The sequence below is a fragment of the Dasypus novemcinctus genome, chromosome 21 (genome assembly GCF_030445035.2).
Source record: "Dasypus novemcinctus isolate mDasNov1 chromosome 21, mDasNov1.1.hap2, whole genome shotgun sequence".
Taxonomy (NCBI): domain Eukaryota; kingdom Metazoa; phylum Chordata; class Mammalia; order Cingulata; family Dasypodidae; genus Dasypus; species Dasypus novemcinctus.
Window position 1 is genome coordinate 84,119,569 of NC_080693.1, and position 23,010 is coordinate 84,142,578.

General features: G+C 44.1%; 1 protein-coding gene across 4 annotated transcripts in view; it reads left to right on the forward strand.

Moving 5' to 3' along the window:
- Positions 1 to 23,010, forward strand: part of CCDC40 (coiled-coil domain 40 molecular ruler complex subunit) — a 55,954-nt gene that overhangs the window by 573 nt on the left and 32,371 nt on the right. For 2 of the 4 annotated variants that reach the window (XR_011646965.1, XM_058284839.1), the window contains exons 2-5: positions 749 to 815; positions 1,263 to 1,646; positions 16,976 to 17,096; positions 22,350 to 22,516. Coding sequence is in view for 3 of the 4 variants with exons in the window: in XM_058284839.1 (XP_058140822.1) it covers positions 749 to 815; positions 1,263 to 1,646; positions 16,976 to 17,096; positions 22,350 to 22,516 (739 nt within the window). In the remaining variant the exon portion in view is untranslated. The remainder of the gene's footprint in view (positions 1 to 748; positions 816 to 1,262; positions 1,647 to 16,975; positions 17,097 to 22,349; positions 22,517 to 23,010) is intronic. The other 2 variants (XM_058284840.2, XM_058284838.2) reach the window with 1 other exon arrangement.

The following is a 23,010-nucleotide window of genomic DNA, read 5'->3' on the forward strand; positions in this document are numbered from 1 at the left end:
ATGCAAACGGGAGGGACCCCTCACGGGCTCCTTGTCCCTTAGGCTTTGTTCAAAAGGGTAGAAAGTCTATTTTAAAGACTTGACCTTTTTTTTTTTTTTACCATAGCGATTTCGGTATGATTTGAAATTTTTAAAGGTAAATCTATAGGTACTGACCTGAAAAAAAAAGTCCAAATTCTTTAGATGAAAAGACTAGCTGTAGAACAATATGATAGAGTGTTAGCTAATTAAATATATACATACACACACGTACGTTTTTAAATGTACAGAAAAAATTGAAAGAATATACACCTAAGTATCTTACTAGTGCCAGTGGCTGTCTTGGGAAGCAAAGGAGAGAAAGTCGCAGGACTTTCGTTGTCTGTGTAATACATTTCTGTATTAGTTTCTTTTTCCTTTTTTTTAAATTTTTTATAAATGAGCTTATTTTTTTAATTAGAAAAAGTAATTGTTGAAATGTAAATCATAGCATTCTTGTACAATCTATGTTACAGAGAAACCGACAAAGAGTTTCTAGAGTATTTGTCCATTTTGTGCAACTTTCTCTTACTTTGTATTTAATTCTTTCCCGCACAAGCAAGGCCTGATATCATGCTGGGGTTTGTGATAATCGTGACAAAGTCCTGCAGCCAACAGCCTGGAGGGAGAGGCAGGGAATAAACAAAGAGAGAACACAGAGTTTTAGGAGGTGCTCCATAGTGAGAAAAAAGAAAGCTATTCTTTGAAACTTAAATCGTTTCTCGGAAAGCAGGTCTCCCATGGAAGGCGGCTCCACTTCGGAAGAAGAGGCGTTACAGAGCGCTGAAGCCCACGGGGTAAGGCTGCGCCTGGGAAACTCGGTTCTGGGCTTGCATTTCTTAGGAATTGCAGGGAGCGAGGACTTGCTGGCTTGAATTGTACAATCCCACCACCACGTGCTGGAATAAACTCATCCCGTTGCAGACAAACTCATTTTACTTACACCCCGTTTTAAAGTGCTGGCGATTAGTCAGGAGTGCCGCACATTTCTACTCTTGGATTGCCCTGATTTTTCCACAACTTGTTTCTCATAATGCAGTGGGAAAAAAAAAAAAAAAAAAAAAAAAAATTTATGAAAAACAGAGAGAAGATAAGTAAAAAGTATGAAATTGCATCTCTTAGTGACGCTCAGAAGAAGGTAAACACAGTTTTCCCGTCAGGGCACTTACACAATTAGGACTAAAACCTCTGGAACCGCTTTATGTTAAGGCTTGGTTTCCTGGCTTACTTCCCTGGCACTGCAGGTCTCACCCCTGGAGAAGAGCAGTGACCAGGGAGGCGAAGGAGCTGCTGGTGCAGAGGGGCGTTCTGAAGGGGAAGCCGTGACGGAAGAAGTCGCATCCGATGGGGCAGTCGCATCCGAAACGGAACTCCCGCCTGAAGGGAATATGGAATCCAGTGGGGAGGTGGCATCTGAAGGGGAATTCGAATCCGACTTGGAAGATGTTTCCCCTGAAGGGAATGTCAGCTCCATTGACCTGAGCGATGCCAGCCTCAGTCCGGAGGAACCGCCTGGAGGCGGCGCTGCCAGCCCGTCCGGATCGGGGCTGGAGGGAGTGGTCTCCACAGAGCCATCCGCACAAGGACTCAGCTCCCTGCAGGCGGGCCAGGGGGCTTCTGAGCCCACGGTGAGTAGCCTTGAGTTCTGTTTTACGAATTGCTCAAGTGGAGAACTTAGGGATGTTCTCTAAATGCAAATTGCAATCCCCATTAGAAATTTCTTAGCACTCTTAGGTCTTCGGATCCACTTTTTTTTTTTTTTTTAATTTAAATGTTCGGGGGGGCCAGGTATTGAACCCCAGAGCTCACGTATGGAAAGCCAGCCCTCAACCACTGAGCCACATTGGATCCCCTGAGTTGGTTTTTCCATTTGTTTGCTTGCTTTTTTATTTTTAGGAGGCACCAGGGACTGAACCCGGGACCTCCAGAAGGGGCTCAGCTGCTTGAGCCACATCCGCTGCCTCCAGATCCACCCTTGACTGCCACGGGCTCCTGGTCTCTTGTTCATTGTTTCCAAACCCAATGTTGGTGCCCTTCCATGCTGATACCAAGGAAGGCGTTCAGTTTTCTAGCCTCTAGGTCGGCACTGTTAAGCAGAACTTTCTGCGATGGTGGACCTCTCCTGTATCTGCAATGTCCAATATGGTGGCCACTAGCCACATGTGGCCCTTGAGCACTTGGAATGTGGCTTGTGTAATGGAGGAACCAGGCGTCATTCACATTTTGCCAAATCTTCCAGTCACGTCTTTGATAGCAAGGAAATTCAGATCAGATTGGTATGCTGCTTTTAGTTGTCATGCCTCTTTAGTCTTTTCTTGACTTTGTGACCTTGACATATTTGAAGGTTACAGGCCAGTTATTTTGAGGAATGTCCCTCAATTTGGATTTGTCTCGTCTTTTCTTGTTGATGAGGTTCAGGTTGTTTCTTTGGCAAGAATGTCAAAGACCTGAAGCTGTGGTCTCCTTGCATCCTGTTCATTGGTGCATGATTTCAATTTGACCCATTATTACCATGTGCACTCTGATCACTTGGATAATAAGTGCCAGTAACCAATTGTGTGGTGAATTGGGCTGTGTGCCCCATCAGACGTGTTCTTGGATCTTGGTCCACATTCTGGTGGATCTCGTCAAGAAGTTACTTCATTGAAGTTGCAGCCTTTCTCTCCAGGTTGGACTCTAATTCGCATTCCTTGAGTTCTTCATAAGCAGAGTGAAAGTCAGATGGAGAGAGAAGACTCAGGGAGCAGCCAGAGGCTGGAAGTCAGCAGAACAAGGAAGCAAAAGGAGGAAAAGCCGCCATGTACATTCCCATGTGGCAGAAAGGCCAAGGACCAAGCCTCGCCTGCAGCCAGCTCCAGAACGTCACGGTCTTTGGGGGGAAGCCTTGCTGAGGTCTCAATTTTGGACCTCTCCTACCCACAAACCCATGGCCAATAAATTCCTGTTTTTTTAAAACCAAACCAATAAAGCAAAATTAACAACAAAGAACAAAAACAAAAAGACAACAAAAAAGAAAGAAAAATACATAGAAACCAAACTGTTGTATGGTATTTGTTTTAGCAGCCAAGAAACTAATACAAAGTGAGATCTATCCACAGACTACAAGGACGGTTAAACAAACGAAAAGCGATCGATATGCCATGTTCATCTCAGCTGGTGCAGAAAAAGCATTTGACAAAACCTAACACCCTGTCATGATAAAAAAAATACTCTGTAATCCAGAAATAGAGAACTTTCTCAACATGACAAAGGCCACTGTGGTGGTTTGAAGCTGTCTGGACCCCAGAAAGGCATGCTCTTACATCTAATCCCCTCCTGTGGGTGTGCGCCCCTTGTAAGGAGGACCTTTCGATGAGGCTCCTTCAGTTAAGGTGTGACCCACCTCATTCAGGATGAGTCTTTATCCTCTTGCTGGAGTCCTTTATAAACAGAATAAATACAGAGAGAGAGAGAAAAAGCCACGAAAGCAAGAAGCTGAAAGCAATGAAACCTAAAGGAGAAGGGAGAGACAGCAGACACCGCCACATTCTTGCCGTGTGGCAGAGTTGTCCAGGATCACCTGCAGCTGGTCTTTGGAAATAAAGCATTGCCTTGATGATGCCTTGATTTGCATATTTTTTCTCAGTCTCAAAACTGTAAGCTGATAAACTTCCATTGTTAAGTCAACCCATTCATGGTATCTGCTTTCAGCAACCTGAAAGGGCCATTTATGAAAAAACCACAGCTAACATCATGCTTAACAGTGCAAGACTGAAAGCTTTCCCCCTAAGATCAGGAAAAAGACAAGGATACCCTCTGTCCCCACTGTTATTCAACTTTATACTGCAAGTTCTAGCCAGAGCAGTTAGTTAAGAAAAAGAAATAAACAGCATCCAAACTGGAAAGTAAGAATAAAATTATCTGTATTTGCAGGTGGGAAAATAGAACTGGTATGTGGAAAATCCTAAAGAATCCATGCAAAAGGAAAAAAAAAAAACCTGCTAGAACTAATATAAGGAAATTCAGCAAAGTTTCAGGATACAAAATTAACAGGCAAAAATCTGTCGTATTTCTATACACTAGCAATGAACAACCTAAAAAAAGAAACTTTAAAAAAAATTCCAGGGAAGCGGACTTGGCCCAGTGGCTAGGGCGTCTGTCTACCACATGGGAGGTCCGCGGTTCAAACCCTGGGCCTCCTTGACCCATGTGGAGCTGGCCCATGTGCAGAGCTGATGCGCGCAAGGAGTGCCCTGCCACGCTGGGGTGTCCCCGCATAGGGGAGCCCCATGCACAAGGAGTGCGCCCCATAAGGAGAGCCGCCCAGCACAAAAGAAAGTGCAGCCTGCCCAGGAATGGCACCGCACACACGGAGAGCTGACACAACAAGATGATGCAACAAAAGGAAACACAGATTCCCGTGCTGCTAACAACAACAGCGGACAAAGAAGAAGATGCAGCAAAAAGACACAGAGAACAGACAACAGGGGTGGGGCTGGGGAAGGGTAGAGAAATAAATAAGTAAATAAATCTTTAAAAAAAATCCATTTATAATAGCATCAAGAAGAATAAAATACTTAGGAATAAATTTAACCATGGAGGCACAAGATTTGTATGCTGAAAACTATAAAACATTGCTGAAAGAAATTAAAGATTATGTAAATGAAAGACATCCCATGTTAGCACATTGGAAGACTTAATTTTATTAAGATGATAATACTACCCAAAGTGATACACAAATTGAATTTAACCCCTATAAAATACCCAGCAAGGTTTTTTTTCCCAGAAATAGAAAAAATTTCCTAAAATGGACATAGAAATGCAAGGGACTCCAAATAGCCAAAGCAATCTTGTACAAAGTTGGAGGGCTCACATATCCTGCTTTCAAAATTTACTACAAAGCTACAATAGTCAAAACAGTGTGGTAGGGAAGCAGATGTGGCTCAAGTGATACGGTCTCTGCCTACCATACAGGAGGACCTGGGCTTGATCCCCGGGGCCTCCTGGTGAAAAAGAAGAAGAAAAAGCGTGCCCACGCAGTGATTCAGTGCCCACGTGGTGAGCCGAGTGCCTGCGCAAGTGTCTGTGTGGCAAGCAAGGTGCCCACGTGAGTGCTCACATGGTGAGCCAGTGCCCATGTGGTGAGCCAGTGCCCATGCGAGTGAATCAAAGCAGCAAGAGGATGACGCAACAGAGAGAGACGAAGGGGAGAGTCAAGGGGAAGCGCAGCAGAGACCAGGAACTGAGGGGGTGCAATTGACAGGGAGCCTCTCTCCACATCGGAGGTCCCCAGGATCGAACCCTGGTGAACCCTAGAGAAGAAAGACAAAAAGAGAAATAGATACAGTAGATCACACAGTGAATGGACACAGACTCCAAAACAGCAGGGAGGGAGGGGAAGGGAATAAAGAAAGAGACAGAACCATGTGGTACTGCCACACAAGCAAACATACAGACCAATGGAATGGATTAGAGAACCCAGAAATAAACCCTGGCATCTCAAATAATTTTCAGCAAGGATGCCAAGGCCATTCAATGGAGGAAAATACAGTCTTTTTGAAAAATGGTGCTGGGAAAACTGGATATTCACATGAAAAGAATGAATGTGAGCCCTGGCCCTATACCCTATACAAAATTCAACTCAATATGGATCAAATACCTAAATTTAAGACCTAAAAATGATAAAACTCATGGAAGAAAACATACGGGCAAATCATGACTTTGGTATGGCAGTAGTTTCTCAAATGTGAAATCAAAAGCACAGACAACAAAAGAAAAAAACAAATAAATTGGACTTCACCAAAACTAAATGCATTCATGCATCGAAGGACACTATCAAGAGAGTGAAAAGAACCCCCAGGAAGGGAAAAATATGTTCATGTCATACAAATGATAGGGGTTAACATAGAGAGAATATATGTTCTCTGAAATATAAAGAATATATACTATGTAAAGAACCCCCACAATTAAAAAAAAAAAACCAACCCAATTTAAAAATGGGCAAAGGACTTGAAGAGCCATTTCTCAAAAAAAAAAAAAGATACACAAGCACATAAAAAGATGTTCAACATCATTAGTCTTTAGGAAAATGCAAATCAAAACCACAATGAGATACCACTTCACACCCACTAGAATGGTTATCATTAAAAAAATAAATAAATTTTAGCAAGAATATGGAGAAATTGGAACCCTCATGCATTGCTGGTGGCAATGTAAAAGGGTGCAGGCAGTGTGGAAAATAGTTGGGCAGTTCCTCGAGAGGTTAAATATAGAATTACCATATGCCCAGCAATTCCACGTCTAGGTATATACAGTACTCAAAAGAATCGAAAACAGGAACTTGAACGGATATCTGTACACCAACTTTCACAGCAACATTATTCACAGTAGCCAAGAGGTGAAAACAGCCCAAGTGTCCACCAGCGGATGAATGGGCGGAGAAGATGTGGCCTGTCCACCCAGCAGAACGTCGTTCAGCCACGGCGAGGACGGAAGCCCTGGTCCGGGCCACAGCTCGAGTGACCCTTGACTACGTGAGGCTGAGTGAAGTAAGGCAGACACGAGAGGACAAATACTGCCTGATTCCGCTTCCCTACACCGAGAAGAGGTCGACTCTTAGAGATGGAAAGTGGGTTAGCAGTTACACAGGACCAGGCGGGGAGAGGACCCAGAGCTGTTGCTTAGTGGGGACAGAGTTATTGTTCGGGGTGATGGAAAAAGTCTGGAAATAGTGGTGATGGTTACACAACACTGTCAATGTAGTTAATGGCACTTAATTGTTCACCTAAAGTGGTCAATTTTAAGTTATATGTATTTTACCACAATAAAAAGAAAATTGAGATGAAGAGAGAGAGAGAGGAGAGAGGGAGGAGGGAAGGAGGGAGAGAGGGAAGGAGGGAGAGCGGGGGAGGGAAAGAAAAGACGCCAACCCTTCCTCCGCTGATCTGTAGAGTTAGTGCAATCGGAATATAAATACCTCGGATTCCTTTTCCTGGCGGGGGAGGGGGAGTGCCAGCCTCCTCTACTCTGAACCTATTCTTTACTCCTTTGTAACTAATAAGTATTTCGTGGGAAGATACATTTTTAAAGTAAAATATGAAAGTGAATCTTTACTTATTATAGAATGAGAAAAAAATTGCAACAAACTACAAGAGCTTCCAAAACATGGGTCCTTCTCTTCTGAGTTCTCTTTAGGCATTTTGCCAGAAGTGCCCCACAGAAACCTCAATGCAGCCCATTTCCCGTCCCTGCACTCGCTCCAACTCCCAGCATCCTCGGCGGCGCCTGCTGGCTGGGACCTGGGCTGGGTGGCCACTGGTTTTCCCTGGACTCGCCCCTGCCTGCCCCTGTAGGATCAAGCTTCTCAGGCTTGGCCCAGGACCTTCCCACCTGCCCACCCACCAGTTCCTAAAATTCTCTGACTCTCACCCTCTCCACCATTTTCTACCCCTCTGTGGGTAAGTACCTCTTTGGTCATGGGGTAAATCCTTTGAATATGCTGTTGAATTCTGTTTACTAGTATTTCATTGAGGACTTTTGTGTGGGTATTCACAGGAGAAATTGGTCTGTACTCTTCTTTTCCTTGTAGTCTTTGGCTTCAGTATCAGAGTAATGCTTATTTCATAGAAAGATTTAGGGAGTGTTTCCTCCTCTTTAATTTTTAAAAAATATTTTTATTAGAGAGATTGTGAACTTACAAAACAATGATGAACATGTATGGAATTCCCATACAACACCCTTCCATCAACACACTACATTGTTGTGGATCGTTTGTTAGAGATTATGAGATAGTATCATCAGATGAATACCACTATTTATGGTCCTTAGTGTACATTTGGCATGTTTTTTCCATACTCCCCTATTATTATCTCAGTACATCTTTGGCACTGATGCAAGAATATTACAGTATTAATGTTAACTATAGTCCATAGGTTATATTAATTGTATTTTCCCATGCTTCTCCACATTCTTACCACCTTGCAATAGTGATGTCCATTTGTTCTAGTTCATAGAAAGACATTCTTGCATTTGTACTGTTAACCATAACTCTCATCCAGCTCTGGGTTCACTATGTTACATAGTCCCTAGATTATCCTCTACTTTTCTTTCAATTGACATTTACATCCCTAGACTACCCTTTTCAGCCACAATCCTATTTATAGACCAGCTGTGTTAGTTCTACTCACTGTAATGTGTTACCATCAACTCTATCCATTTCCACACTTCTACAATCAAATTAATTAAAACTTCCACATACATTAAGTTAAGCATCAGTACCCCGTCTCAGTCCTCCTCTTATCTCCTAGTAACTTTTACTCTAGATTTTCATTCCATCTATTTATTTTTTATATTTAGTTGATATTAGTGAGACCATGCAATATTTGTCCTTTTGTGTCTGGCTTATTTCACTCAGCATCATGTCTTCAAGGTTCATCCTTGTTATCATTTGTGTTCCAATTTCGTTTCTTTTTACTGCAGTACAGTGTTCCATCATGTGTATATGCCACATTTTGTTTATCCATTCATCAGTGGATGGACACTCGGATTGTTTCCATCTCTTGGCATTTGTGAATAACACCGCTATGAACATCGGTGTGCAGGTGTCTGATTGTGTCACAGTTTTTGTTCTTCTGGATATATTCCTAGCAGAGGATTTGCTGGATCATATGGCAGTTCTAGATTTAGCTTCCTGAGGAACCACCAAACTGTCTGCCACCGAGACTGCACCATTTTACAATCCTACGAACAGTGAAGGAGCGTTTCTATTTCTCCACATCCTCTCCAGCACTTATCGTTTTGTATTTTATAAAAAATGACCATTCTATGCTGTGTGAGCTATCTCATTGTCGTTTTGATTTGCATTTCCCTAATAGGTAGTGATATTGAACATTTTTTCATGTACTTTGTGGCCATTTGTATTTCCCCTTTGGAGAAATGGCTAAGTCTTTTGCCCCTTTTTTGATTGGGTTGCTTGCTCTTTTATTGTTGAGTTGTGTGGTCTCTTTATATAGAATGGAAATCAAGCCCTTATTGGATCTGTAGTTTCCAATTACTTTCTCCAATTGAGTGGGCTGCCTTTTTGCCTTCTTGGCGAAGTCTTTTGTTTTGTTTTTAAAGCTTTATATCAATGTTAAATTTATTGAACTTGATAACTGCACTTAAGGTAGCTACATAAGTGAATATCTTTGTTTATAGGAAATGTATATGGCAGTATTAAGTGTTCAAGGAGCACGATGTATACAACCTATTCTCAAGTGTTCAGAAAAAGGACTAATAGATGAAAGAGAGAAAGATAGGAAGAAAGAGAGAGAGAGAGAGAAAGAAAGGTTGGCAAAGTCCTTTGAATCACAAAAGTGTTAAAGTTTGAGGAGGTCCCGTTTATCCATGTTTTCTTTCATTGCTTGTGCTTTTGATATAAAGTTTAAGCCAGATAAAGACCATCAGGTCTTGGAGATGTTTCCCTTCATTTTCCTCTAGGAGCTTTATGGTCTTTGATCCATTTTGAGTTAATTTTTGTATAAGGAGTGAGAGAGAGGTCCTCTTTCTTGCTTGTGGATATGGATGTCCAGTTCTCCCAGCACCATTTGTTGAAGAGACTGTTCTGGCCCAGCTGGGTGGGTTTGACAGACTTGTCAAAAATTGCTTGACCACAGATATGAGGGTCTCTTTCTGAACAATCAGTTCGATTCCATTGGTCTATGTGTCTATCTTTATGCCAGCACCATGTTGTTTTTGCCACTGGAGCTAGGTAATATGATTTAAAGTCTGGAAGTGAGAGTCCTCCAACTTCGCTCTTTCTTTTTAAGGTGTTTCTGGCTATTCAGGGCCCCTTACTCTTCCACGTGTATTTGATAGTTGTGTTTTCCATTTCTTTAAAAAATGCTGGTGGAATTTTTATTGGGATTGCGTTGAATCTGTATATCAATTTGGGTAAAATTGACATCTTAATGATATTTAGTCTTCCAATCCATGAGCATGCAGTGCTCTTCCATTTATTTAGGTCTTTTTAAAATTTCTTTCAGCATTGCATTGTAGTTTTCTGAATACAAGTGCTTTACATCCTTGGTTAAGTTTATTCCTAAATATTTGAGTCTTTTTGTAGCTATTATAAATGGAATTATTTTTACTGACTTCCTCCTCAGATCGCACATTATTAATTTATAGAAATACTACTGATTTTGCGTATTTTGTATCCTGATACTCTACTGAAATCGTTTATTAACTCCAGCAGCTTTGTTGTAGTTTTTTCAGAACTTTCTAAGTATAGGATCTTATCTGTAAATTATCTGTAAACAGCAATTTTTACTTCTTTCTTTCCAATTTGGATGCCTTTTATTTCTTTCTCTTGCCTGAATGCTTTAGCTAGAACTTCTAGCACCATATTGAGCTACAGTGGTGACTGTGGGCATCCTTATTTTGTTCCTGATCTCAACAGGAAAGCTTTCAGTCTTTCACCATTGAGTACAATTATAGCTGTGGGTTTTTCATATATGGCCTTTATTAAATTGAAAAAGGTTCCTTCAATTCCTATCTTTTGTAGTATTTTTTTTATCAAGAAAGGATGCTGTATTTTGTCAAATACCTTCTCTGCATCAAGTGATGGGATCATGTGATTTTTCTTCTTTGACTTATTAATGTGGTGTATTATGCTGATTGATATTATTGTGCTGAACCAGCCTCTTATAAAACCGACTTGATCATGATGAATAATTCTTTTAATGTGTTATTGGATTGAATTAGCAAGTATTTTTTTGAGGATTTTTGCATCCATATTCATTAGGGAAATGGGTCTGTAATTTTCTTTTTTTCATAATATCTTTATCTGGCTTTGCTATGAGGGTGATATTGGCTTCATAGAATGAGTTTGGCCATGTTCCTTCTTGTTCAATTTTTTGGAAGAGTTTGAGTAAGACTGGTATTAAATCTTTGAATTCTTGGTAGAACTCACCTGTGAAACTATCTGGTCCTGGGTTCTTCATTTTGGGTAGTTGTTTGATGACTGTTTCAATCTCCTTACTTGTGATTGGTTTGTTGAGTTCTTCGGTTTCTTCTAGGGTCATTGTAAGTTATTCATACATTCCTAGGAATTTTTGCATTTCATCTACATTGTCTAATTTGTCGGCATACAACTGTTCTTAGTATCCTTTTATGATCTCTTTTATTTCTGTAGTATCAGTAGTAATGCCCTTGTTTTCATTCTTTGTTTTATTTGTTTGCATCTTCTCTCTTTTTTTCTTTGTCAGTATAGCTAAGGGTTTGTTGATTTTGTTAATCTTCTCAAAGAACCAGCTTTTGGTTTTGTTATTTCTATTTTTTGTTTTTCTCAATTTCATTTATTTCTGCTCTGATCTTTGTTATTATATTCCTTCTGCTTGCTTTGGGATTCATTTGCTTTTCTTTTTCTTGTTCCTCCAGCTGTGTAGTTAGGACATTGATTTTAGTTCTTTCTTCTTTTTTAATATAAGCATTGATGGCTGTAAATTTCTCTCTCAGCACTGCCTTTGCTGCATCTCTTAGGTTCTGGTATGTTGTGTTCTCATTTTCTTTCATCTTGAGATATTTATTGATTTCTCTAAAAATTTCTTCTTTGACCCACTAATTATATAAGAATGTATTGTTTAATCTCCATATATTCAGGAATTTTCCCTTTTTCTGCCTGTTTTCATTTCCAGCTTTATTCCATTATGATCAGAGAGAGTGCTTTGCATAATTTTGATATTGTTGAATTTATTTAGATCTTTTTTGTGACCCAACATATGGTCTATCCTGGAGAACAATCCATGAGCACTTGAGAAGAATATATATCCTGCTGTTTTGAGATGCAATGTTCTGTGTACGTCTTTTAGGTTTAGTCCACTTATCATATTATTCAAGCTCTCTGTTTATTGATCCTCTGCCAGATATTCTACCTAATGCTGAGAGTGGTGTATTGAAGTCTCCAACTACCATTATAGAGACATCTATTTCTCTCTTCAGTTTTGCCATTGTTTGCCTCATGTAATATGGGGCATCCTAGTTAGGTGCACTATACATTTATAATTGTTATTTCTTCCTGGTGAATTGCCCCTTTTATTAATATATAATGTCTTTCCTTGTCTCTAATAACAGATTTGCTTTTAAAGTCTATTTCATACAATGTAAGTATAGCTACTCCAGCTTTTGTTGTTGTTACTGTATGCATGGGTCATAATTTTCCAGCCTTTCATTTTCAGTCTATTTGTATCCTTGGGTCTAAAGTGAGTTCCTTGTAGACAGCATAAAGATGGCTCATATTTTCTTATCCATTCCACCAATCTGTGTCTTTTGATTGGGGAGGTTAATCCACTAACATTCAATGTTATTACTGTGAAGGCAGTCCTTATTTCAGCCACTTTGACCTTGGGTTTTATCTATCACATTTTATTTTCACCACTCTTTTTACACTTTCATCTACTTTTACAGATATAATCTTTATTTCTAGACTCTTTTCTAAGCCCCTCTCTCTTGGCTTTTCTTTTCAGGCTTTAGCACTCTCTTTAGTATTTCCTGCACAGCTGGTCCCTTGTTAAAAACTCTCTCAGTTTCTGTTTATCTGTGAATATTCTAAACTGCCCTCATTTTTGAAAGAGTCTTGCTGGATATAAATTCCTTGGCTGGCAGTTTTTCTCTTGTAGTATCTTAAATGTATCATACCACTGCCTTCTTGCCTCCATGATTTCTGGTGAGAAATCTGCACTTAAACTTATTGGGTATCCCTTGTATGTGAGTCATTGCTTTTTTCTTGCTGCCTTCAGAATTCTTTCCATGGTATTTGATATTCTGATTAGTAAGTGTCTCAGAGTTGGTCTATTCAGATTTTTTCAGATGGGAGTACATTGTGCTTCTTGGACATGGATATCTATGGCCTTCAATAGGGCTGGGGATTATCAGCCATTATTTCTTCAGATATTCCTTCTGCCCCTTATCCCTTCTTTTCTCCTTCTGGGATGCCCATGATATGTATGTTTTTGTATATCTTGCCATCATTTAGTGCCTTGAGAATCTGTTCAATTTTTTCCATTCTTTTCCTTATCTGCTCTCTTGTAGGTTTGCTTTCAGAGGCTGTGTCTTCAAGTATACTGATCCTTTCTTCTCCCTCCTCAAATCTGCTGTTATATGCCTCCAGTGTATTTTTAACTTCATTTATCATGCCTTTCATTCCCATAAGATCTGCCATTTTTCTATGTATGCTTTCATATTCTTCTTTGTGCTTACCCAGTGTCTTCTTCATATCCCTAATCTCTTTAGCCATTTCATTTAATTTATTAGGGGGATTTGTTTGAACATCTATGATTGGTCATTTCAATTCCTTTATGTCATCTAGAACCTTATCTTGTTCCTTGAACTGTGTCATATCTTCCTGTTTCTTGGTGTAGATTGTAGTTTTGTGTTGGTGTCTTAGCATCTGGCTTACTAGACATATATATCCCAGGTGCAGTTTCTCTCCTTAGTTTAGGGCTTTCTTGTTTTCTCCCTTGCTGGTTGTCTAGTAGGATGTAGCTGGAGCTGTAAGGTGTGGAGGCTGATGCTGCCCACGTTGCCCCAGGAACTGATGAAGCTTCTCTCATGTTTATCCTCTGGCAGTGGTAGGGATGGAGCTGCAGCCGTGAGTAGTAATCCACGTTGTGCAGCCCAAGACCATCTGCAGTTGCCTGGGAGACTGATGAAGCTTCATGTCCCTTCCTTCCCTGCCTGGGCCAGGGATGGAGCTGCAGGTGTGGGCCGCAAACTAAGCCGAGCAGGTCAGAACTGACCACTGTTACCCAGGTAGACTGACCTTGCACTGGCCCTCCTCCTCCCCTGCCAGGGGTGGGGATGGACCCTCTGGAGTGCCCAGTGATCTAATTCTTGCAGACCTTAAGTTCCTGCCGCTGCTGGGAGAGGTTGAGGAAACACAGCCTCCCTCCTATCGTGTTGGGGGGAGGGCGGGGATGGAGCCACAGGTGTCCAAATATTCAGTTTGTGTGGACCGAAAGCACCTGCTGTTGCCCAGAGAGGCTGGGGAGACACCGTCCCCCTCTTGTCCTATCAGAGATGGGCGTGGAACAGCAGGCTTCCAACAGTCCAGTCCGTGCAGGCCCAAAACTCCTGCAGTTGTCCAGGTAGGCTGAGGACACACCAGCCCCCTCCTATCCTATTGGGGGGTGGGGATGAAGCTACAGGTGTCCAAGTATCCAGTCTGTACCAAGGACAGTGCCTGCAGTTTCCCAGAGAGGCTGGCGCGGGTTCCCCCAGCTTCCTCCCTGCTGGAAGCAGAGTTGGGGCTCAGGCTAGTGCTGCAACCCGATCTTGGTGGAAAGAAGCCAGTCCCTACCAGCATGAGATTTTCAGTCAGCCCGGCTTCCCCTCATGCTGGGGCCGAGGTAAAATGGCAGCTACTGGTCTCTTTCCAGCTTGGACGGGTTCAAACTTTAGCTGTTCTTAGGATTATACTTTAGCCTGCTGAGTTTACTAATCAGTAGCTGAAGTTGGTGCCCAACTGTCTCTTCCTCCCGTTTTTGGGAAATGGAACTTCCATCTCCAGCCACAGAATAGCTGCTGCGGTGGCTTGTGCCTCCCGTGGAGGATGGGCACCGGCCTCCGGGGCATGGAGCGCTCTACTTACGAATCTTCTCTGCAGAGGGCAGCCTCCTCCTTCCATTCCTTCAGGGATGTCGCAGGATGCTCTTCTGGGCTCCAGGACCCCCCAAGCAGCCCTTCAGGGTGATTGCTAACTGCCTGTAGGATGGGCTGACTCCAGGAGCTCCTTACTCTGCCACCACTTGTCCCTCCCTCTTTCTTTAGTTTTTGGAGAAGAAGTAGAGAAGAACTAGCATTAATTCTTCTTTTAATGTTTGGTGGGATTCACCAGTGATGCCATTTGGTCCTGGACTTTTCTTTGTTGGTAGTTTTTTTTTTTTCCACTAAAAAATTTTATTGAAGTATATCATTCATACATGAACATACATAAACAATAACTGTATAGTGGAAGTTGTAAACTTACAAAGCAAGCACGCACGTCATACAGGGCTCCGTACCCCCCACCACCACCACTTTGCCTTGTTGCGAAGCATTTGGGACAAATTATGAAAGAGCTTTGTCAAAGTTTCACTGCTCACTATAGTCCATATCATCCATTTGGTGTATTTTGATGACTGATTCCTTCTCCTTAGTTGATATAGTTCTGTTCAGATTTTCCCATTCCTCTAGAGCCAGTTTTGGCAGTTGTGTGTTTCTAGGAATTTGTCTATTTCCTCAGTTTGTTGGTATCCAGTTGTTCATAATATTCTTTTATAAGCCTTTTTATTTCTAAGTCAGTAGTAACGCTCCCTCATCATTTCTGATTTTAGTGATTTAAATTTTCTCTCTCTCTTTTAGATGATCTAAGTATAGGCTAGCCAAATTTGTTGATCTTTTCAAAGTACCAATTTTGAGTTTTCTTTATTTTCTCCCTTGTTTTTTCATTCTCTATTTTATCTCTGCTTTGACCCTTATTTCCTTCCTGCTGCTCACTTTAGGTTTAGTTTGCTCTTTTTTAGTTTCTCTAGTTGTGAGGTTAATTCTATGATTTGAGATCTTTCTTCCTTTTTCCTGTAAGCACTTAGAGCTGTAGATTTCCCTCTCAGTACTCTTCTCCTTGCACCCCATAACTTTTGGTATGCTGTGTGTTCATATGCTGTGTGTTCATATTCACCCATCTCAAGATATTATTGTGATTTCTTCTTTGATCCATCATTCAAGAGTGTTGTTTAATTTCCACATATGTATAATTTTTCCAGGTTTCCTTCCATTACAGATATCTAGTTTCATTCCATTGAGGTCAGAAATGATACTTTGTATGATCTTGATGTATTTTTTTAATTTGTTAAGAACTTTCAAAAGACTTTAACATAGAAAATGTACAGTGTCTTCACCTTCTAAAATAGCCAGCATATTGGAAAGGTAGGTCATCTGTCCTGCCGTGGAGCCCACCCGGTTTCCAGCATCAGGTCGAGTGTCTCACAGATCATTGGGAAACAATTTCCAAACATAATCAACCAGAAGACAAGGAAAGACCTTAAGAGGGAGCCCTCCTTCCCGTCACTCCCGGCTGGTCCTCAGTCTTTAGACAGGGAACAGGGCGGCAGCTGTTTGTCCAGCAACACCTGCAGACACCCCAGCCCTCCCAGGGGAGCAGCCCTTTCTGGACCCGCAGGAGGGCCGTGCAGGGAGCGGGCTTCCGACTTGGCTCCCAATGCCGTCGTTATGGCTCTGGACTCCAAAATAATTTCTAGAGTCATCGTCGCCTGAGGCTGGAAGGAGATGGGGGGGGTGTCGAGATGGCGTTGGCTTTGAACGGGCCCTCGGGCCGCCGCGCACCTGGGCGAGCTCCCGGGCTTCTGGGGGGCCGCTCCCCCCATGGGCCACAGACACGAACACGAGATGACATTTGCCACACGTCCCTGGTGAGCGGTGAAGCGCTGTTCCGCCGTTTATCCTTACCGACACGGGAGAGTTTATCACCAGCCTGTTCCCGTCAACAGTAATAAATGCAAGAATCTTTCCTGAAGCTAAAATGGAGTCGGGAGGGAAAATGGTTTCTTACTGAAATTTCCCAAATGTGAAACAGTTTGAAAGAAAAGAAGAAACAGGCCTCGTGGGAGTCACTTGCCTGCGGCTGAGGCTCTCCAGCGCATTTTTATAAAGATGCTCAGAAGAGCTGTACCCCCCTCCCCCGCGGGGCGGCAGCTGCGGGGAATGGAGCCGGGTCCGACTGGCTGGCTGCCGCGGTCCCTTCACTTAGCCGCAGGGCCAGGCGGGCCGAAGCCGGCCGGGGCCCCTCGGGGAGGTCGAGGTGTCTCCCGTTAGACCAAGGAGCCTCTCTGTGTAGGCGGTTTCCTAGCGCTCTAGTGCTTAGGCTGGATTCGAACCCCGTGCGCCCGCGAGTCGGAGCCGCGCCTCCCGGGCCTTCCTAACTCGCCTCTGGTTGTCTTTGCTGCAGGAAGCTTCGCGCGAGGAGAGGGCCTTTCCTGGGGCGCCGCGTCACCTCCTCGGCCGCAGCCGGGGCTCGGACCCGGAGGAGCTCTTCCTGAGGACAGAGGAGCCGCCCGCCCTGCAGCCAGGTGCCCCCCGCGCGCCGCCCTCCGCCCGCTCCCCGCGCCCCGGGGGCCAAGGGCTAGAAAAGGCCCCTCGCCGGAATGCACGGCGCCTGCCGGGCTGGCGCCCCGTCCCCTCTCGCTCCGGCGGGCGCTAGCTGGTGAGCAGGGGCCGGAAGAGCCCCGAGCCACCTCGCCCGCGTCGGCCGCGGACCCGGCCTGCACCAGGCCCGATGGCCCGCGTCGGCGGCCGGCTGCTGGGCACCGGGCGGCTTAGGCAGCTGGGGTGTATTCTGAGGCTAGAACTCCAAAATCAGGGCATCAGCACGGCAGTGCTGTCCCCCAGACACTGGTGTGTGGGCTGGCCGCCGGCCGGCCGCCGCGCGTGGCTTTTCCATCTCGTGGCAATGCACGTGGCAGTGTCTCCTCCTTCCTCTTCCAGCCTCTGGCTACTCCCCGTGGCCTCCGTCTCGGTGGCCTTCTCCAGAAGGCCCAGCCCGATTCAGCTGGCCACACCTTGGCCAAAAATAACCACCGAAAGGTCCGATTGACCATGAGCTCATACCCACAGGGGCGGATTAAGATTAAGAACATGTTTTTTTGGGGGGGAACACAACACACCTGGCCAGAGTCCCCTGACTGCCCTTTCTCACTGCCTCCAGGTCACAGAGTGGGGAGCTCTGCAGACAGCCCCCCCAAACATGCAATCCTTTGGAGAGGTGCAAAGGCTTTCCCAGCACATGCTGCCTTCTTAAAAAATTATTGTATTTTTATTACAGAAGTTTTGGACTTACAAAACAATCATGCACATGTGTAGAATTCCCACACGACACCCCTCCACCAACACACCACACCGTTGTGGAACATTTGTTACCGATTACGAGATAATATCATCGGGTTATTACCACTTACCATGGTCCACAGCATCCGTCTGGTATGTTTTTTCCATCCCCCTTACTATTAGCAGCACGTCTTTGGCATTGAGGCAAGAACGTTACAGTGTTATAGGTTACATTAGTGGTATTTTTCCCGTGCTTCTCCACATTCCCACCACCCTGCAATAGTGACATGCTTCCATTCTAGTCCGCAGAAGGACATTCTTGCTTTTGTACTATTAACCACAATTCTCATCCACCTCTGGGTTCTCTGTGTTACTCAGTCCCTAGACTATTCTATAGCTTTCTTTCAATTGACATTTACATCCCTGGATTACCTGTTTCAGGCACAATCCCATTTATAAGCCAGCTGCTACTTACTACAATGTGGCACCATCAACTCTATCCATTTCCACACTTTTACAGTCAAGTTAATTGAAACTTCTACCTACATTAAGCATCAGAACCCTTCTCAGCCCTCTGCTTATCTCAATAACCTATATGCTACATTTTAACTTATGTGTTTATTTTTTGTGATTAGTTCACATTAGTAAGACCATGCACTATTTGTCCTTTTGTGTCTGGTTTGTTTGACACAACATAATGTCTTCGAGATTCATCCATGTTCTCATGTATGTCCCATTTTCATTTCATCTTATAGCAGCATAGTGTTCCGTCATATGTACATACCACATTTTGTTTATCCATTCATTGGTTGCTGCACACTTGGTTTGTTTCCATCTTTTGGCAATTGTGAATAAAGCTGCTATGAACATTGGTAGGCAGATGTGTGTTGGTGCCATCATTTTTAGTTCTTCTGGATATATTCCTAGTAGAGGAATTGCTGGATCATACGGCAGTTCTATATGTATTAATATTTCTCTGAGGAACTGCCAAGCTGTCTTCCACAGAGGCTGCTCTATTCTACATTCCCACCAATGAAGAAGTGTTCCTATTTCTCCACATCCTCTCTAGCACTTATTGTTTTGTTTTGTTTTTTTTAAGATTTATTTTTTATTTATTTCTCTCCCCTTCCTCCCATCCCCCCCCCTGCCCTTGTCTGCTTTCTGTGTCCATTCACTGTGTGTTCTTCTGTGACCACTTCTATCCTTATCAGTGTCACTGGGAATCTGTGTTTCTTTTTGTTGCCTCATCTTGTTGTGTCAGCTCTCCGTGTGTGCGGCGCCATTCCTGGGCAGGCTGCACTTTTTTTGCGCTGGGCGGCTCTCCTTACAGGGCGCACTCCTTGAGTGTGGGGTTCCCCTATGCAGGGACACCCCTGCATGGCAGGGCACTCCTTGTGCGCATCAGCACTACACATGGGCCAGCTGCACACGGGTCAAGGAGGCCTGGGGTTTGAACCGTGGACCTCCCATGTGGTAGACGGATGCCCTAACCACTGGGCCAAGTCCACTTCCCTGTTTTGTTTTTTTTAATAGCCATTCTATGCAGTATAAGATGATATTTCATTGTCGTTTTGATTTGTATTTCCCTAATAGCTAGTGATGTGGAACTTTGGTCATTTGTATGTCCCCTTTGGAGAAATGTCTATTTAAATATTTTGCCCATTTTTTAATTGGATTGCTTGCTCTTTTATTGTTGAGTTATGTGATCTCTTTATAAAGAATGGAAATCAAACCCTTATTGGATATGTGGTTTCCAAATATTTTCTCCCATTGAGTGGCTGCCTTCTTACCTTCTTGGCAAAGTATTTGAACCACAAAAGTGTGTAAGTTTGAGGAGGTCCCGTTTGTCCTGTTTTCTTTCATTGCTCATGCTTTTGGTGTGAAGTCTTGAAGATGTTTTCTTCAAGGAAAACATTTTCTTTTAGGAGCTTTATAGTTCCAGCTTTTATATTTAGGTCTTTGATACATTTTGAGTTAGTTTTTGTGTAAGGTATGAGGTGGGGGTGCTCTTTCCTCTTTTGGCTGTGGATAACCAGTTCACCCAGCATCATTTGTTGAAGAGATTATTCTGCCCCAGCAGGGTAGGTGTGACAGGCTTGTCCAAAATCACTTGGCCGTAGATGTGAGGGTCTCTTTCTGAACAATCAGTTTGGTTCCATCAGGCTATGTGTCTGTCTTTATGCTAGTATCATGCTGTTTTTACCACTGTAGCTAGGCAATGTGATTTAAAGTCCAAAAGTAAGAGTCATCCCACTTCGCTTTCTTTTTAAGGTGTTTCTGGCTATTCAGGGCCCCTTACTCTTCCACGTATATTTGATAGTTGTGTTTTCCATTTCTTTGAAAAATGCTGGTGGAATTTTTATTGGGATTGCATTGAATCTGTATATCAATTTGGGTAAAATTGACATCTTAATGATATTTAGTCTTCCAATCCATGAGCATGCAGTGCTCTTCCATTTATTTAGGTCTTTTTAAAATTTCTTTCAGCATTGCATTGTAGTTTTCTGAATACAAGTGCTTTACATCCTTGGTTAAGTTTATTCCTAAATATTTGAGTCTTTTTGTAGCTATTACAAACGAAATTTTTTTACTGACTTCCTCCTCAGATCGTACATTACTAATTTATAGAAACACTACTGATTTTGCGTTTCTTTTTTTTTTTTTTTTTTAAAGATTTATTTATTTATTTAATTTCCCCCCCTCCCCCGGTTGTCTGTTCTCGGTGTCTATTTGCTGCGTCTTGTTTCTTTGTCCGCTTCTGTTGTCGTCAGCGGCACGGGAAGTGTGGGCGGCGCCATTCCTGGGCAGGCTGCTCTTTCTTTTCACGCTGGGCGGCTTTCCTCACGGGTGCACTCCTTGCGCGTGGGGCTCCCCTACGCGGGGGACACCCTTGCGTGGCACGGCACTCCTTGCGCGCATCAGCACTGCGCATGGCCAGCTCCACACGGGTCAAGGAGGCCCGGGGTTTGAACCGCGGACCTCCCATGTGGTAGACGGACGCCCTAACCACTGGGCCAAAGTCCGTTTCCCGATTTCGCGTTTCTTGTATCCTGATACTCTACTGAAATTGTTTAACTCCAGCAGCTTTGTTGTAGTTTTTTTTGGAACTTTCTAGGTATGGGATCATATCATCTGTAAATAGCGAGTTTTACTTCTTCTTTCCGATCGGATGCCTTTTATTTCTTTCTCTTGCCTGAATGCTCTAGCTAGAGCCTCTAGCACCATATTGAGCGACAGTGTTCCCGATCTCAGTGGGAAAGCTTTCAGTCTTTCACCATTGAGTACAGTATTATCTGTGGGTTTTTTATTCCTATCTTCTGTAGTATTTTTATGAAGAAAGGATGCTGTATTTTGTCAAATGCCTCTTCTGCATCAATTGAGAGGGTCATGTGATTTTTCTGTGCTTTGTTAATGTGGTACATTACACTGATTGATTTTCTTGCGTTGAACCACGCTTGCGTGCCTGGTATAAAACCTGCTTGATCAAGCCCTGTCATTTTACTTAGCTCCCTGATGCCAGAGGATGCTGTGTAAATGGAATTGCTGATAGGGGAATTTAATTTTTGAGTCACAAAAGCATCAGTTTCCTTATTCTATATGAACAAATGCACGGATCACCCCAATCACAAAGGCTGGCATTCTTCAGTGACAAGAGGACAGCCTGTGTTTGAACCGGTAGGAAGGAGAATGGGGCCTCACCAGCCTGGACTGAGAGAGACGTTGAAACTAGAGCCTCACTGACAATTTTTCTTTTCTTTTCTTTTCTTTTTTTTAAGATTTATTTTATTTAGTTATTTATTTTTCCCCACCCCCTCGTTGCTTGCACTTGCTGTGTCTGTTCATCTTCCTTGTTTCTTTAGGAGGCATCTGAAGCTGAACCCCAGGACCTCTGATGTGGGAAGGAGGCAACTAATCATTTGACCCACCTCCCTTCTCTGCTTTGTTGTGTCTCTCATTATATTTTTCTTCTTGTGTCTCTTGTTGTGTCGTCTTGTTGTATCAGTTTGCCCTGCCCAACCATGCCACCAGCTGTCTTCTTTAGGAGGCACCAGGAATAGAACCAGGGACCTCCCATGTGGTAGGCGGGAGCCCAATTGCTTGAGCCACTTCCGCTTCCCTACAGTTTCTTTTCTTTTTCATCTTTTTTTCTTTTTCATCTTATCATCTGTTTCCTACTTCAACAAAATCAAGCCTAGTCCATTAGTAAGCTGTCTCCTTGCTGTTCTCTCTGTCCTTATGTATCAGTGTATGAGATAAACTTCCCTCTTTAAAATCTCATCTTTAAAATTTGATCCTTTCCATGGATCCGTAAGAATAAGATATTGAAGCGTTTTAAACCCAGCTCCATTTGGAGGCGTTTGTTTTTCCATCGTGCTACATGATGCTGTTCATCAAGGCCATCCCTAGAGGTGTGAGCCCGGCTTTGCCCGCTGACCCCCCGAACGGAGTGCTCGACCACCGCCTCCACTAATCCTCAGCATCGGCTGCTCCTCCCCCAGACGAGCCGCACGCCCACCCCAGGGAAGCCACGCGGCCGCCCTTCCTGGACACGATCCAGCAGCTCAGCACGGCCGAGGAAGGGGCGCTGGCGGGGAGCCTGGAGTCGGAGGGGAGCGACGAGGCGGAGGAGGAGGGGTCCCAGCTGGTGGTGCTGGACCCGGACCACGTAAGCCAGTGTTCTCGGGTGCTGCTTTTGCCCCAGCAAGGGACGCACCCCTTGGAGAGATTCTTCCCGTGACATTTGGGCCCTTCTCTGTCCTCCGCCGTCCCGGCTCAGCGCCGGCCCCAGCCGTCCCCACCCCGCCTGCTCACGGCCCCTTCACCTGCCCTGAGGACGCCCGCTCCTTCGGGTGCCCGGCAGGGGCCCCAGCCTCGGCACTGCGGGGCTCTGGGCTGGGCCGTGGTGGGTGTCGACCGGCGCCCCGCTGAGGGCCGCGGGCTGGGGTCCTCCAGCCAGGCGGGAGTTCCTCGGTCCCACCCCTGGGCAATCGCCAAAGCAGATCTTGAGCCAGCCCGGAAGGCTCCCCTGGCTGCGGGAGGGGGCGTGGGGGGGAGAGGAGGGCCGTGAGCACGCGCGGACGCAGGGCCACCACCCGGGCGCACCCGCCGCCTCGCCAGAACGCACACGCGGCTCCACAGCGCCCGGGGCGTCACCGCCAG